The sequence below is a fragment of the Pyrus communis genome, chromosome 2 (assembly GCF_963583255.1).
Source record: "Pyrus communis chromosome 2, drPyrComm1.1, whole genome shotgun sequence".
NCBI lineage: Eukaryota > Viridiplantae > Streptophyta > Magnoliopsida > Rosales > Rosaceae > Pyrus > Pyrus communis.
In genome coordinates this window covers 15,059,638-15,077,854 of record NC_084804.1, presented here as the reverse complement: position 1 = coordinate 15,077,854, position 18,217 = coordinate 15,059,638, and the positions used below count along the sequence as shown (strand labels likewise).

The 18,217-nt window shown below is 41.3% G+C and overlaps 2 protein-coding genes across 3 annotated transcripts in view; one reads left to right on the top strand and one right to left on the bottom strand.

The window, feature by feature from the left end:
- LOC137726251 (uncharacterized) overlaps positions 1-18,217 on the bottom strand; it is a 97,680-nt gene that overhangs the window by 61,594 nt on the left and 17,869 nt on the right. The gene's annotated exons all lie outside the window — the stretch shown is intronic.
- The window catches only part of LOC137726811 (disease resistance protein RUN1-like), a 45,303-nt gene that overhangs the window by 23,867 nt on the left and 3,219 nt on the right, over positions 1-18,217 (top strand). The window contains exon 9 of the mRNA XM_068465774.1: positions 17,104-17,116. Within this exon, the coding sequence (XP_068321875.1) occupies positions 17,104-17,116 (13 nt within the window). The remainder of the gene's footprint in view (positions 1-17,103; positions 17,117-18,217) is intronic.

Below are 18,217 nucleotides of genomic sequence, written 5' to 3'. Positions count from 1 at the left end.
TTCAAAGAAGATGTGTTTATCCTTGAGTTCATGTCGGAGCACATAAGTAAGCCACCTCATCCAATTTCAATTTTCTTTTATACTAACATGTTGTTAATGATTCAGGCATCCAATCTTGAATTTAAACCATTACCGGATCATTTCAAGTATCACCGCCCATTCAAAGATAAATTCCATGCCGATTGAAAAAGAAAAAAAAAAAAAAAAAAAAAAAAAAAAAAAAAAATAAAGCAGATGTAGCCTTCACAGAGGTTGTTTGTTTGAAGCCCCACTACGTGGCAATACTCTTGAAGCGGAAGGCATAGAAGCGGAAGGCATAGAAGCAGAAGGCATCGGAGCGGAAGCCATCGGAGCTAGAGCATTCCAGGCCTCAATACTTGGCCAAGCGCTGGATGACCCAGGAAAAATATGCCTCTGGAAGTAAGCCGCAAGCCTTTGACGGTCACTTTGACGGTCACTTTGCATACGACCATTGGATTCTTGCAGCTCATCAAGCTTCCTCTTCATGCCCGTCGAATAGTTGTTTGCCAGCACATGCAAACTTCTATTCTCGTACTTAAGCAGTTTGATTTCTTGCTTAAGACTTTCCACCTCCGCCATCAATGATTCCACCTGACGGGAGCGGGCAAGCAGGCGTTGGCCCATGTTGGACACAGAACTCGCACACTGAACACTAAGTGTGAGGGACTCTTGAACGGCCAACTCATCGGACCGTCCTGACAGCAGCCTACTATCTTTTGGAGTAAGGAGGTTTCTAGCTACTATTGTAGCTGTTGTGGCGTCCTGCATCACGGAGTCTTCACCTGTGAGAGGACCGTTAGAAGATAAAAAAGAAGGACGCCATACATTACCTTGACGGGGCGCGCCCGTATCACTGCTGAGACTCAATTCTAAGCTAAGGTTCGATGGGTTTGCCATTTTTTCAAAAGTGTTCAAAGAGATGGGGTGGATGGAGTTAATTCTCAAAGGGCCGGACTCGATTTTCAAGAATGGGCAATCTTCAGAGTGTGTTTGTTGTGGTGATCGATAGCTCTATAAAAAGCCAAGGCGACGCGTCCACCGATTCAAAAAGCCGGAATTTCCGGCGTAAGTTAAGCGACGCGTTCTCGGCTTTTCAGAAAACGCGTTCAAATTTGTCAAAAGTTCACGTGGAGGTCATCATCGCAGCTACACTTTTGCCGACAAGCGTAAATTTCGGCGACGCTTTCTCTGCTTTTCAGAAAACGCGTGCGACTTTGTCAAAAGAGCTCAGACAGAGCCGCGTACACACTACTACGTGTCGTTCAGAAATCGAAGGGGCGTCGTGCAGAAATCGAAGAGGCGTCCGTTCAGAAATCGAAGAGACGTTTGTCGACACGGGTAAAAGAACAATACCACCACTTGATATTATCTCTATATATGTCGACCTTCGTCTTTTATGGCAAGGCAAACCTGAAGAAAATGCCCAACTCTCCCTCACCTCTGAGGGTGCACTCCCAGCAAAGCCTTTCGAAATACTCAATTCTTTCTTCTTCCCCAAAGATGATACCAGATGCCTGGAGTACAGATGACCCAGGAGGAAATGGCGGATTGAAGTGTGCTGATTCGTTCACCGCTTCTTCAAAAGCAAAGGTATCTCATATCATCAAGGTCAAAAGCAAAAGTATCTCATATCATGCTCTTTCCCTGTCTTTTTCTTTGTCCTTGTTCTTACTCGCATGGCAAAGTGAAAGAAGCAATCAGCCGGCACTTGGAGTCAGTGTTCCGATCTGGATCCGACTGCCTGGAATTTATTCCTGATTGCTTACCTAGCGTTGCTCTCGAGTAGTCATCTTCAACGGTTGATACACTTCCAGAGAAGGGACCACTCCTGCAAAGATTGAACAAAGAAACAGATAAAAGGGGAAAGCTCAGACCTCCGGGGGAGACCAAAAGAATCCTGCTGCCCAGTTCAAGAGTAGCACAAAGGAAAATCAACGATGGGAGGAAACCAGTTCAAGAATGAGCCTGTGGAATCACAAAGATCAAAGCCTCAATGCAATCACCAAGGAGAAGAGGGAATTTACACTCCATAACCAGATTTGCGTCCCTAAACTCTTCTCTTTGTTAATTACATTCTGCCATGTTTAATATGTTTAAGTGCTTTTTGTGTGTTTACTTATGCTTTGTGTGAATCTATGCTTAAAACATTGAGGACAATGTTTGATTTAAGTGGGGGGGGGTAACTAATGTTGTTAATGCAAATTCGTGGGATTTTATCACCCATAACTTCAAATGTTGTTCCTTGCTGTTTTAAGGTGTTTTTAAGTTGTTTTAGAGTGTTTTATTATGTTTTGTTTTTATAACTCCGAAAATCACATAAAAATTTGAAAAACATGTTTTGAAAAGCCTAAAAAGAGTGTTTTGAGTCGTTTTTGTGTGTTTGTGTCTTAGGGTACCTTCCAACACAATGATAAGGATTTGGTTTGTAATTGCATGACTGTTAAAAAGAGTTATAAACATGGAGAAAAGTTTGATTTACTCTTGGTATATGCTTGGTTATGGTTATAATGTATGACTTCACATGCAATCATAAAAGAAAAATTCGTTTTTGTAACATGCTTGAAGGAAGGAACTCAAACAAACGCTACAACCCTGTGAGACTCGAGCTATTACCTTCTTTGGAGAGTTATTTTCTGTGATTCTTTGTTTTCTAAAGTTGTTGCATGATCTCATTATTCCTTGCTTGGTTGCTACTTAGAATGCAATTATATCATAATAGAACTAAATGCTAGAACTTATATCCGTTTCATTCAAAGCATGATATTGTTTGCATAACATACAATAAGATGAAGTTGTTAGTCAAGCCAAAGCCAAAAAGCCTATCCCTTTTCATATTTCTTATTTGTTGTAAGTTTTAACCCTTTTGAGCCTTTTCAGCCTATTTTCTTTGTTAACCACATCACCCCTTACCTAGCCTAGAGTAGGACTTTCCTATACCCTTGTTCTTGAAGTATAGTGAGCATGACTTAAATGAATTCCTTTTGATTAATATGTTGCAAAAAATAAGTGTGGGGGAAGGGATTTTTGTGTGTATGTGCCTAAGTCTTAAAGGAGGCACGGGAAAAAGAAAAAAAAAAGTGAGAAAAAGAAGAAGAAAAGAAAGAAAAAGAGTGAAAATAAGTGAGAATGGACTCACAAGTGTGATTGTTGAAGAAAGGGCCCAAAAAGTTTGAATATGGCCCTAAGTTTTGTGTGACTTCCCCTTGGGTGTTCAAAGTTGACTTCTGCGTTCTAAAGGGAATTCTAAGTGCCTAATTCAATACTTTGCTCACTATTGCTTTAAGAACCTTTGTTTTACTTTACCTTTCTTTGTTAAACCATTACCCTTAGCCCCGTTACAACCCTCAACTTCTATCTTGATGTTATGTATTCAATTTGTGGAGTTTGAATTTGGTATGAGCTTATGGAATCACTGGTTCTCATTCTAAGTAGTAGCATTCCATTCATGAGATCATATTCATGTCATTATCGTAAATCCAGAAAATGCTTTCTTTGTTATAACATATGTGAGATACTAGTCTTTCATGTTCACATCAATCTCTCACATATAACTAGTGTAGGGTGTGTAGTCAGAAAATCTGTGTGAAAATAGAGTGCATTCTAGTAAGGAATTGAGGAAATTCTCTAAGGCATGTTACTACATTCAAATCATGGTTTTAAATGCTTAATCGTGAACTAGTATGTGGTGACTATGATTAAGAATGTATTTAAGTGTAAAGATGGCTAAAATCTGTGGGAATAATGATTTTTAACTTGTCATGTGCATTGGAAATCCGTAAGACGATTGTTGGAAGGTGTAGGTGGTGTTTTGTTCGTTTTGTCTAGTTTCGTGTTCTTTTGTTGTTTTGTTTTGCTCGAGGACTAGCAAAAGATAAGTGTGGGGGTATTTGATAGGAGCATATTCATGCGACTTAAATGGCTTGTTCTCGTGCATTTACGTTATGTTTCTTTAGTTATTTTAGTACTTTAAGCTATTTTCGTGTGTTTTTAGGTTCATATGGCTAAGGAAGCAAAAAGATGCATTTTGGAGCATTTTGGAGCAAAATTGGACTTGGAATGGATAGCTTATGTTTGGTGCAAAAGGAATGGACGAAATTGAAGGATTCCTAATCCATTGCAGCCACATGCACCCATAATCATTCACACCTTGCAGCCACATGCTTTCACTCTTCATAAATCAGCCACATGCACTCATCATCATAACCTAGCTGTCATGTTTCCCCTTTCATCATTCCCTCACATTCTTTAAATCAGCCAACACATGCATCCACCTTTCTCCCATCAGATTTCCAACATTGCACATGCATTCCCCTTACAATTTCAGCCATCCTAGCTGTTTTGCACATGCATTCACTTAGCTAGGTTCCCATCCATTCAATTCCATCAATTTCATCTTTACTATCTGTTTTTACTTACAATCTGTGCATTTAGTTAATTTCGTTCAAAAACCAAATCCCCCTTTACTTTATTGTCCAATTTAGTTAGAAAGTATCTTAGTTTGTGTTTTTAAGTGTTTGAATCAATTTATTTCCCAAATTCGTCCAAAATTCACCAAAGTGCCCAAAACTGCCCCGAAAGTGATTTTAAGGCAGTTTTGAGTGTTTTGGGTGATGTTTGAGTCTTTTAGTTTGTTTTAGTGTTTTAAAGTTTAGTTTTGCATTCTTTGAGTCTTAGTTTATGTTTCTAAGTGTTTGAATCAATTTATTTCCCAAATTCGTCCAAAATTCACCAAAGTGCTCAAAACTGCCCAGAAAGTGATTTTAAGGCAGTTTTAAGTGTTTTGGGTGATGTTTGAGTCTTTTGGTTTGTTTGAGTGTTTTAAGTGTTTAGTTTTACATTCTTTGAGTCTAGTTTAGTGTTTTATATTGTGTTTTTACGTTTGAATCAAGCCATAATCTTAAATTCGTCCAACATTGGGTTTAAGGTCAGAAACTGCCTAGTTAGTGTTTTTAGGCAGTTTTGAGTCTTTTGAACTTGTTTTGAGTCCTTTGAGTCTTTGTGAACGTTTTTAACTTTGTTTTTATGTTTTTGAGTCAAATCCAAGTGATTAACAATCCCTCCTAATCCCCGGTCCAGAACGATCCCTACTTATACTTATACTACAATTTGACGAAAAGAGGGTTTAATTTGTGTGCGTTCAATTTCAATATTGCATTAAGTGGGAAAATTAGGCAATGGTGCTTGGAAAGGAAAAAAAATATTTTGTGGTGGTGATTCATTCTCAAAGCCTATAAATAGGCTTCTCCATCAAGGTATCAAGCATCAACCAATTCACAAATACATTTCTCTACTCCCAAATTGGAAGAGAATTCCCCAAATCCTTGAAGCTTTGAAACTCCAAAGCTTCCAACCATCCAAATTCCCAAGAAAAGCCAACACACACCAAAACCAATTCACAAATACATTTCTCTACACACCAAAACCTTGAAGCCTTAAAGTTCTAAAGCTCTCAAGAAAATCCCGAAGGATCAAGAAAGCACTCTTCGTTTCTTCGTCAAATCTTCCTTCAAGATCAAGCCCCAACGGCCCTTGAAGAACTTCCACCAACTCAAGATCAAACCCTGACGGCCCTTGAAGAAAGTGTTCATTGTTCATCAACTGTTCATCCTAAGATCAAGCCTCAACAACCCTTTGGATCAACAACCTCAACAAATCCACACATCCAATTGTTCTTCAAGATTAAGCCCAAAAGCCCTTGAAGATCCGCTCATCCATCAACCTTCAAGATCAAGCCCAAAAGCCCTTGAAGAAATCCACACAACCATTATTCAAGATCAAGCCTCGACGGCCCTTGAAGAAAGTGTTCATCCGTTCATCAACTGTTCATCCTTAGATCAAGCCCTGACGGCCCTTTGGATCAACAACTCATCCACAAACCTACACCCTACGAAGATAGAATCAGAGGACCAAATTAGAGAGAGATCGTAACCCCAAAATCATAAACACAAAAAATATTATTTTGTACACGTTATTCTGGTTTCTTGTTTCAAGGAATCTTTCGTGTTCACAAATTTGGCACGCCCAGTGGGACATCTCTACCTTTCATCTCTATCCTCAAATCATCGAAAAACGCAAATGGCATCAAGAAAGGATCAAGTTGTTCCTGCAATCAAAGCAAAGAACAAGAACATCATCGCCGCAAGTGGTGAAATTTCGGGCACCATAACCCGAAGTAAGGCAAGAGCTCTTTTTGCCGCGGCTTCCGCCCCTGCATTAACTCTGTCAAAGGAACAAGAGCACCTGAGGCACGAGCCTGTGATCACCCTAGCCTCGCTAAAGGCATCAAGAGGGGAAAGCCTGAGGAAATACTCAGAGTCCCTACTCTCCGACGCTGATTCGAGCGGCAGTACAACCATGCAAGTCATGACCACTGGAGTAACTTCAATCGAAGAGCAGCTAGCTCAGATGAATGAAGTAATCGCAAAGCTCACACGGACTGCAGAGGAGAAAAACTTGCAAACCGCTAGATTCATCAACCGTCTGGAGGCACAACATGGCCTCAAAATGAAACCAAGCTCTCTTCCAACTAAGAAGACCGAAGAAGGCTTTAACCCAAATGCCTACGAACTCATGTCAAAGGCTAGGCATGACTTTGCTTCCTCTTCAAATCTTGGAAAGAAGGTTTCAAACACCAGTCAATGACAAAGATCGTGACCTCACCGAGACTCAAAAGAAGTTGAAGGAGCATGATTACGGAGTTGACAACAACAAAGCTGGACTTGGTTTCACACCAAATAAACCCGTGAAGATTTCAAGCAAAGTGAAGAAAGCTAGCGCTCAACACATCAGCGTGAGCATTGAACAAGACCAAAAAGAGCCTAAACCCGCCCCTCGGACGTCGGTCTTCGATAGGATGAGCCATTCAAGCTCTAGAATTTCAGTGCTTAATCGCATTGGTAGTCAAGGCCGAACCTCTGTCTTCAAGAGGCTTAACGCGCCAACATCCCAAAGCTCTGTTTTTGAAAGGTTGTTAAAGCCTAAGAAACAAAGCAACACAGCTATCTCTCCTCTGCGACGATTAGCTTCGGAAAGATTTGAAGATAATGAGAAGCCTTTTGGAAAGAGGAAGACAACACCAAAGGAAGAAAAGTTCGATGGGTTAGCAGAAAAAGGCGACGTTCGAAGCTTGATTCCTTCAAGGATGAAGCGCCAAACAATCCTAGAGGTCGACACAAAATGACCACTGAAAGTAAGGAGGCGCATCATCGTCCACACTGGCAAATCTTCATGCCAACAAACCCAAGAGGACGACACTGAAGATGAAATCCCTAAGAAAGATGTCACTTCTGGCTCTTTCGACTCAAAGTCTTCACCTCGACTGTTGGGGGCATGCTCTAAGTCAAGTGAAATTGAAGGATGGACTCATGTCACTCCGAAGAAACTGCACGAGAAACATATGTCTTCTCCACAAGTGCACCAATCAGAAAGGGGGCAAAGCAGCTACTGTCAACCTTCAAAGCTACATGAAAATGTTGAGGATGATGAAATTACAACACAAAGATCGTTCATGCGGGATCTTTTCTTCCTCGAAGACGTCTTCAATTACTCGATCAAGGCTCCTTGCTATGAAGATTGTGAGGAATGCAGTTCGAAGATCGCTTCGAAGAAATTGGACAAGCAGCAACCATCTTGTCCACAAGTTTATCAGTCGAAAATGGGGCAAAACAGCTCTTGTCAACCTCCAGAACAATGTGAAAGTGTTGAAGATAATGAAATTTCAACACAAAGATCGTCCATCCCCATCACAATGTGCGACCTCTTCCCAGAAGACTTTTTCAATTACTCGGTCAAGGCTCCTTCCTATGAAGATTGTGAGGAACGCCTCTCCCAGATCGCTTGACAAATCCACAACAACAACCAAAAACTCCTCGTTCGCACGAGCCTAAAAGGCGACAACCAACACTCCTGGTTTGCACGAGCACAAAAGGCGACATCAATTGCTCCTTGCCTGCACGAGTTGAAACTGCAAGCGGCACCAAACGCTCCTTGCCTGCACGAGTTGAAACTGCAAATGGCACCAAACGCTCATTGCCTGCACGAGCTGAAACTGCAGAAGGCACCAAAACGCTCATTGCCTGCACGAGCTGAAACTGCAAACGGCACTAAACGCACCTTGTCTACCCGAGCCAAGAAACCTGCACGAGCCGAAAAGTCTACAAGGACGGCTAGCCTTCATCAGACGCTTCATCTCCAACCTCGCAGGGCGTTGTCAACCGTTTAGTCGCCTTATGAAGAAAGATGTTCCATTCGTATGGGACAAAGCATGCCATAATGCTTTTGAAAGCATAAAGAAATATTTGTCAAGTCCACCTGTCCTGGGGGCACCTGTGCCCGGGAAACCACTCATATTGTATATTGCTGCTCAGGAAAGTTCAATCAGAGCACTCTTGGCGCAAGAGAATGAATCCCAAAAAGAAGAAGCACTTACTACCTCAGTCGAACTCTCACCGGCTCTGAGTCGAACTATTCCCCAATAGAAAAGATGTGCCTCGCTTTGGTGTTTGCCATTCAGAAACTCAGACATTACATGCATGCTTACACCATCCACTTGGTTGCTAAAGCCGACCCTGTCAAATACGTTATGACTAAGCCAGTCTTGACAGGGCGACTCGCTAAATGGGCTTTGCTTCTTAATCAATATGAGATCATCTACGTCCCAGCTAAAGCCGTCAAGGGACAAGCGCTAGCAGACTTCCTTGCCGATCATCCAATCCCGGCTGATTGGAAAATCTCAGACGACTTGCCTGACGAGGAGGTGTTCTACATCGACATCTTCCCAACATGGACGATGTTCTTCGACGGATCCGCACGAGCAGACGGAACGGGGGCAGGAGTAGTATTCATGTCGCCACAAAGGCAAATACTACGTTACTCCTTCCAACTGAATGAGCTATGCTCCAACAATGTTGCTGAGTACCAAGCATTGATCATCGGGCTCCAAATGGCGATCAACATGGAAATCACAGCTCTTGAGGTATATGGCGATTCCAAGCTCATAATCAATCAACTCTTAACTGAATATGAGGTGAGGAAAGATGATATCGTCCCATACTTCCGGCTAGCGACCCAACTGCTACAAAAGTTCGAAGTTGTGACACTAGAACATGTGCCAAGAAAGGAAAATCAAATGGCAGACGCTCTCGCCAATCTAGCCTCGAGTATGACACTAGGAAAAGATGAAGTTGCAGACGTGCCAGTTTGCCAAAGATGGGTGATTCCGCTCGTTAATGAAATGTCACTAGATGATACAAATGTCATCTCAGTACTTTCAGTCGATGCTGAAGAGTGGAGACAACCGCTGATCGACTACTTAGAGCATGGAAAGCTTCCAGATGATCTCAGACACCGTTCCGAAATACGTCGACGAGCACCTCGCTTCCTTTACTACAAAGGAACACTCTATCGACGCTCTTTTGAAGGAGTGCTCCTGAGATGCCTAGGTGAGGAAGAAGTTAATCTAGCCATGGAAGAAGCACATTCAGGTGTGTGTGGGGCACATCAGTCTGGACCAAAGCTACATTTCCGACTTAAAAGAATGGGTTACTATTGGCCGAGCATGGTGAAGGACTGCCTGGAACACGCCAAAAGGTGCCAAGCCTGCCAATTCCACGCCAACTTCATACATCAACCGCCTGAACCATTACATCCTATAGTTGCTTCATGGCCGTTCGACGCATGGGGATTGGACGTTGTAGGACCAATTACGCCAAAGTCATCTGCAGGGGAAGCTTACATCCTAGCTGCAACAGATTACTTCTCCAAGTGGGCTGAAGCCATCCCTTTAAGGGAAGTAAAAAAGGAAAATGTTGTTCGTTTCATCAAGGAGCATATCATCCACCGATATGGGGTGCCTCGCTACATTATCACTGACAACGGAAAGCAGTTCTCCAACCGACTCGTGGACGAGCTTTGCGACAAATACAAGTTCAAGCAGCACAAGTCTTCCATGTATCATGCTCCGGCTAACGGCCTCGCGGAAGCATTCAACAAGACGCTGTGCAACTTCCTGAAAAAGGTAATCGGCCGAACAAAGAGAGATTGGCATGAAAGAATAAGTGAAGCACTTTGGGCATATAGGACTACACATAGGACTCCTACCCAAGCTACACCTTATTCTCTCGTATATGGCGTAGAAGTTGTTCTACCGCTCGAAAGTCAAATTCCCTCACTAAGGATGGCTATACAAGAAGGCTCGACTGATGAAGAAAATGCAAAGTTGCGCCTTCAGGAGTTGGAAGCGCTGGATGAGAGAAGGCTCGAAGCTCAACAACACTTGGAATGCTACCAAGCACGGTTATCCAAGGCATTCAACAAGAAAGTCCGCCCAAGGTCTTTCCAAGCCGGAGATCTCATGCTGGCATTGCGTATGCCTATCATTACAACTCATAAGACAAAAAGTAAGTTCACATCAAAGTGGGATGGACCCTACGTAATACAAGAGATCTACACCAATGGCGCCTACTTAATCATGGCAGAAGACAGGTTGAAGATCGGCCCCATCAACGGCAGATTTTTGAAGTGCTACTACCCCTAAAGCAAACGCACCACGCTCCTGGCCCGCAAGAGCATAAACTGTGTACGGCAAAATCATCAAAAAAAAAAAAAAAAAAACCATCACTCATTTGAACTACGTCATGACTTGATCCCTCCTCAACCAAGGGTACGTAGGCAACTTGAAACTTCAAAAATTCAAGTACAGTCACATCAAAATAAATAAATAAATGTTTCATTAAAGAAAGTCAATTTTATTACATCATCAAAAAAAAAAAGATGGAGCTTTCACAAAGGTTGTTCACGTGAAGCACTACTACGTGGCAAAACTCTAGAAGCGGAAGGCATCGGAGCAGAAGGCATCGGAGCGGGAGGCATTGAAGATAGAGCATTCGAGGCCTCAATACTGGGTGGAACGCTAGATGACCCAGGAAAAAAGTGCCTCTGGAGATAAGTCGCAAGCCTTTGACGGTCACTTTGAATTCGACCTTCAGATTCTTGCAGCTCATCAAGCTTCCTCTTCATGCCCGTCGAATAGTTATTTGCAAGCACGTGCAAACTTTTATTCTCGTGCTTAAGCTGTTTGATCTCTTGCTTGAGATTTTCCACCTCTGCCATCAACGATTCAACTTGACGGGAGCGAGCAAGTAGGCTTTGGCCCATGTTGGACACAGAGCCCGCACACTGAACGCTGAGAGCTAAGGACTCTTGAACGGCCAACTCATCGGACCGTCCTGAAAGCAGCCTACTATCTTTGGGAGTAAGGAGGTTCCTAGCTACTATCGTAGCTGTTGTTGCATCCGTCATCACGGAGTCTTCACCTGTAAGAGGGCCATTAGAAGATAAAAAAGACGGGCACCATACCTTACCCTGACGCAGCGCACTGCTGAGACTCAAATCTAAGCAAATGTTAGATGGGTCGGCCATTTTTCAAAGGTGTTAAAAGAGAAGGGTCGGATGGAGAAAAATCTCAAGGAGCTGTTAAAACAAAATACACCGGAGATGATTTTCAGGAATGAGCAACCTTCAAGATGTGGATGTTGGAGGTAATCGATACCTCTATAAAGAGGAGAGGCGACACGACCACCGATTCAAAAATGGAAAAGACACCACTCTTCAAAATCTCAAAAGCCAGATAAAAGGCGTAAGTTAGGCGACGCTTTCTCGGTTTTTCAGAAAACACGTGCAACTTTGTCAAAAGATCTCTGACAAAGCCGCATCCGTACTACTGTTTGCCATTCAGAAATCAAAGAGGCGCTTGTTAAAAAATCGAAGAAGCATTTGTTCAGAAATCGAAGAGACGCTTGCTCAAAAATCGAAGAAGCGTTTGTTCAGAAATCAAAGAGGTAACACCCTCCGAACCTCAAAAGCTAGGCCACTTATTCAAGGATCGAAGAGTCATCACTCTCTGAATTTCAAAAGCTAGGCTATTCCAGATTTGTCATCACCCTTCATATGCAACCCCAGCTTTGCAGAAATCACAGGCAACTTTGTCAAAGATTTCTGACAAAGTTGAGAACTCGTGAATCTTACTGTTCAATTACCCAACAGTTGTCGACAATGGTAAAGGAACAGTACCACCACTTACTATTGGGAAATCCCTATATATGTCAACCTTCATCTTTTATGGCAAGGCAGACCTGCAAAAAAAAAAAAAAAAAAATGCCCAACTCTTCCTCACCTCTGAGGGCGCACTCCCAGCAAAGCCTTTTGAAATACTCAATTTTTTCTTCTTCCCCAAAGAAGATACCAGATGCCTGGAGTACAGATGACCCAGGAGGAAACGGTAGATTGAAGCATATGGAGACAAGCACAACAAATACATGTGCTGATCCATTCGCCGCTTCTTCAAAAGCAAAGGTATCTCATATCATCAAGGTCAAAAGCAAAAGTATCTCATATCATGCTATTTCCCTGTTTTTTTTCTTTGTCCTTGTTCTTACTCGCATGGCAAAGTGAAAGAAGCAATCAGCCGGCACTTGGAGTCAGTCTTCCGATCTGGAACCGACTGCCTGGAATCTATTCCCTGGTTGCTTACCTAGCGTTGCTCTCGAGTAGTCATCTTCGACGGTTGATACACTTCCAGAGAATGGACCACTTCTGCAAAGGGGAGCAAGTAAGGCAAGTGAAAATGATACATTAAAGCATGTGGAGACAAGCAACAACTGCATATGCTGAGCTATCCTCTAACCCTCTTCAATACGAATTGGAGAGATTGAACAAAGAAACAGAAAAAAAGGAGTAAAGCTCAGACCTTCGGGGGAGACCAAAAGAATCCTGCTGCCCAGTTCAAGAGTAGCACAAAGGAAAATCAACGATTGGAGGAAACCAGAAAATCTTCCAGTCGAACTCAAGATCAAGCCTCGATGGCCCTTGAAGAAATTTCCAGCCCAGTTCAAGACTAAGCCTGTGGAAAATCAACGATTGGAGGAAACCAGAAAATCTTCAAGTCGAACTCAAGATCAAGCCTCAATGGTCCTTGAAGAAATTTCCAGCCCAGTTCAAGACTAAGCCTGTGGAAAATCAACGATTGGAGGAAACCAGAAAATCTTCCAGTCGAACTCAAGATCAAGCCTCAATGGCCCTTGAAGAAATTTACAGCCCAATTCAAGATCAAGCCTCGACGGCCCTTGGGTTGACATCTACATTAAGGGACTTCAAAACACATCTTCTACACGTGACAAGCACATGTCTACGACGCGCCTTGAAGTGGGGGCATTTGTAGACATCGAAATTTCAGTAAAACAAATGTTCACCAATGCATTAAAGTTTTGATGTGTCAAGGCATACATGGCATACGCCACGTGTTGTACAAATTGTACACATGGCGTGTGACTCAACAAAATAGGAAGAAATACCCTTGAAGGATTAAACAAGTTTTTCTTCTCATTTTGGGCAATGACAAGGCAAGTACATTTCAATCCATTGAGGATCAAAACAAGTTTTTCTTCTCATGTTGGGCAATGACAAGGCAAGCACACTTCAATCCATTACGGATCAAAGCAAGTTTTTCTCATTTGGGCAATGACAAAGCATACACATTTCAAGTTTAAAATGGTGTTAAGTGGAAAATTAGGCCATAAGTTAGACCACTTCAAGTTTAAAATGGTATTAAGTGGGAAATTAGGCCATAAGTTACACCACTTCAATTTCAATATTGCATTAAGTGGGAAATTATGCCATAAGTTAGACCACTTCAAGTTTAAAATGGTATTAAGTGGGAAATTAGGCCATAAGTTACACCACTTCAATTTCAATATTGCATTAAGTGGGAAAATTAGGCAATGGTGCTTGGAAAGGAAAAAAAATATTTTGTGGTGGTGATTCATTCTCAAAGCCTATAAATAGGCTTCTCCATCAAGGTATCAAGCATCAACCAATTCATAAATACATTTCTCTACTCCCAAATTGGAAGAGAATTCCCCAAATCCTTGAAGCTTTGAAACTCCAAAGCTTCCAACCATCCAAATTCCCAAGAAAAACCAACACACACCAAAACCAATTCACAAATACATTTCTCTACACACCAAAACCTTGAAGCCTTAAAGTTCTAAAGCATTCCCAAGAAAAGCCAACACACACCAAAACCAATTCACAAATACATTTCTCTACACACCAAAACCTTGAAGCCTTAAAGTTCTAAAGCTCTCAAGAAAATCCCGAAGGATCAAGAAAGCACTCTTCGTTTCTTTGTCAAATCCTCCTTCAAGATCAAGCCCCAACGGCCCTTGAAGAACTTCCACCAACTCAAGATCAAGCCCCGACGGCCCTTGAAGAAAGTGTTCATTGTTCATCAACTGTTCATCCTAAGATCAAGCCCCAACGGCCCTTTGGATCAACAACCTCAACAACTCCACACATCCAATCGTTCTTCAAGATTAAGCCCAAAAGCCCTTGAAGATCCGCTCATCCATCAACCTTCAAGATCAAGCCCAAAAGCCCTTGAAGAAATCCACACAACCATTATTCAAGATCAAGCCCCGACGGCCCTTGAAGAAAGTGTTCATCCGTTCATCAACTGTTCATCCTTAGATCAAGCCCCGACGGCCCTTTGGATCAACAACTCATCCACAAACCTACACCCTACGAAGATAGAATTAGAGGACCAAATTAGAGAGAGATCGTAACCCCAAAATCATAAACACAAAAAATATTATTTTGTACACGTTATTCTGGTTTCTTGTTTCAAGGAATCTTTCGTATTCACAATGACGTTGGATATGATTTATATTATTATGATTAGATTAGTTGATCAATGTGGCTTGAGAATAATATTGTGCTTCATGATTCTTTGATATGTTACAAGCTATGGATTGAGCTATCATGTTGAAACTATAGTGATTGGTATGATGTGGTGAAATGTGAGTGACTTTAATATATGTGGTATAGTTATTAACCTGTTTTCGTATTTAGTATCCTTTGTGGATATCACTTGGTTTTATAAATGTGTTTTCTATTGAAAATGTGATTATAACAATTAGCCATCGATCTATTATTACGAAATGTGATTTGACCAAGGTTCTAAAAGACGCTAGGCTCTAGTCGGGTGGTGAGCTAGGGCCTAGCGCCTAGGCGGCTAGGTAGGGTCTAGGTGGGCGGCTAGGCGAACTAGGCGGATTTAAGTAAATCTGTTATATTTCTTGTAAATAAGTGTCTGTTTATACTTAAAATATATATAATTACATCATAAATTACAAAATAGAATGACATATATATTATGAACTATTGAAACATAATGAAAACATGGGGAACAAGCATATAATTTGTGTTCATTTTAGTATTCAACAAGTTTCTTACAATTTATTATTAAAAAAAATAATGCAAAATGAAAGTTATCTATTTTTTGTCTAAGTGAGTTGCAACCTAGGCAGGTGTCTAGGTGTGTCTGGGCGGTCTAGGCTGGCGCCTCAGCAAATCTAGGCGTCATTTCTAAATTTTCAAACGCCTAGGCATTAATCGGGGTGGTGGCCAACTGCCTAGCACCTAGGTGGGACCTAGGTAGTGCTAGGCGGAGATTTTTTAGAAATGTGGATTTGACTTGTGTATTGGAAATGCATATTGAATTTCTTGTGAAATGTGAGGGCTAGTAGTGGACCGTTAACCCATTGTGATGGGGATTTGTTGCTTCGATATTGTTTCATTTCTCGCTTTGTTGACCCGTTCTGAATTTAGTACTTGTGCTTGTTTCATTTCGTTGAGCCTTTGTGAATTAAGTAACTTGATTCATGTCTTGTTTCTTCGAGCTGTTGTTATACTTCTTGAACTTCCACTCAATTCCGTTGAGTGGTTCGGAACTGGGTTCCGCTGGGGTTTCGTTGAGTGGTCCGGTTCTTTGCTTCGTCTGGATTTTGTTGAGAGGTATGGGATCCCTCGTGCTCTGCGATTATGTTGAGTGGTCCGAAATCGTATCCAGCTTGGGTTTCATTGAGTGGTTCGTTATGCATTGTACTCTACAATTCCATTGAGTGGTCTGAAATCGTATCCACTCGGATTCCTTTAAGAGGTCCGAAATCCCTTATACTCAGCGATTCCGTTGAGTGGTCTGGAATCTTATCTTGGTTTGGATTCTGTTGAGTAGTCCAGAATCCCACTTGGTGTTTTGGTTCTGTTGAGTGGTCCGGAACCTGATGTTGATGGATTTCATTGAGTGGTCTGAAATCACACCATTTGACTTATTGGTTACTTGGATTCGATTTCAGCTTCAAAGATGTAGGCTTCGGCCGAACTGTGTCGCTTTAGCCCTGAATTTTGATGTATTGTATGTGTTATTGATTGCTGTGATTATTGAATGGTGTTGGAAAACATATGTGTGCCTGAATGGCAAGATGACTAGAGAATATAATTGTGCTTCATAATATGTTCCTTGAGATGTTGCATGCCTGAATCGTGGTATTATGTTGGGACATAATGGTTTATGTGATGAATGTTCGAATGTAGTGAATGGTGAACTACAAATGGCTTGATCCCTATTTAGGGTATGTAGGCAATTTAACGAGGAGGTTAGATGCAACCATAAAGTATACGCAAATTTCTACGTAATTCGAATCTTGAGTTATGCTTTGTATATATTCCGGAGGCAGGGTATGTTAGATATACGGATACTTGATGACATCATGTCTCGATCCTGGACGTATGTCGGGATCGGGGCGTGACATAGTGAGTTGAAGAGATATTCCTTAACCATAAGGATAATCCACCACTTGTTTTTTTCATAATCAAGCTAAACTTTAGTTCACCGAAGCCAATTTGGGAGCTGTGTATTTTCTATATCAAGGTTCGCTCATTCATTTTCAAATGTTTTAGTCGCTTTTATATTTAATTGAAGAGTCGTGTACATTTGGTACGATACTGTGACATATTGGGCTATAATAAATGAACAAGGACATAACCTGAGTGCTATGGTGACCTACCAGGTGTAGGTTAGCTGTCTTTGTCAAGATTAAGTTTTATTGGGATTTGGATCCCAAATGGAACCTCTTTGTGAGGATCCTAGGAATCTTCACATCCTATCCGTTCATCGTATATCGTACGACCATAAATTATTTTGAATTTTTTTATTTGAAATTAAACACAAACAATATCTAACGAAAGTTAGTTGCACAATGTACGATGAACGGATAGGATGTGAGGATCCCTGTGATTCTCACAAAGAGGATCCAAAGAGGATCTTTTTCATTAGATGGTCTGCTGATCAAAGCTAAAGGATCAGGATCCCCTATAGATCTTGATTGTGAGGATCCTGGATCAATCAATCATAGCCACTCACCACACATCATGCAGCAAGAAATCATTTGAATTTTTAATTTTTTCTACATGGCATAATAATTTTCAGCTGCTGGATATGTGGTGAGCGGTTAGGATTAATTGATCCCTAGGATCCTCACAATGAGGATTCGAAGGGAATCATGACTCTCTTACTTTGGCCAAGGCACATATATTCAGGCAGAGTTCTGGACTTTCTTAGGACCTTTCGATAGCCTCGGAAATAGAAGTGACAAACTAACCCGTTGAATATTTATTAATGGATAACTATTAAGATTTGTTTAGTTTGATTTCACTATAATATGGTGGTAAGATTGATAGTTGTAATGATTTTGTATATCTTATAATGAAATCAAACTAAATGGGATGAGACTCTATAATTCAATGAATTGATTTGTCACTTGTGCTCGGAAAGAAAAATTCCAAATCTTGTTCAATCTCAAATCCGGGTAACTAACTCATCCTTTTAACTTTTATAATATTATAAATTTTATTTAAACTTGTGACAATTTGATTTGTGTTAAGATTTGGTAAAGCGTATTTAAGACTAACTATTGTTTTTCTACCTAATCATATATATCTATATGCCAGGACGGAGGCAAATCTAATTCAAAAGGTTGTCAATCATATTTGGATACAATTGTGTCGCCAATCATCATGCAATTTAAATGGGTTTGTTGGAATTGAAAGCCACATCAAGCAGATCGAATTGCTGTTAGGCATTCATTCACATGATGCTTGCATCACTATCGGTATTTGGGGCTTGGGTGGTATTGGCAAGACCACCCTTGCCGAGGCTGTATTTCGCAGACACTCTTCTAAATTTGAAGCTTCTAGTTTTCTTAAGAATGTTATGGAGAACTCATAACAAGCAAGTGGACTAGATCACTTGGAAGAAACACTTCTTAAGGAGATATTAAAGGAATAAGTTGTGCCCGTAGGA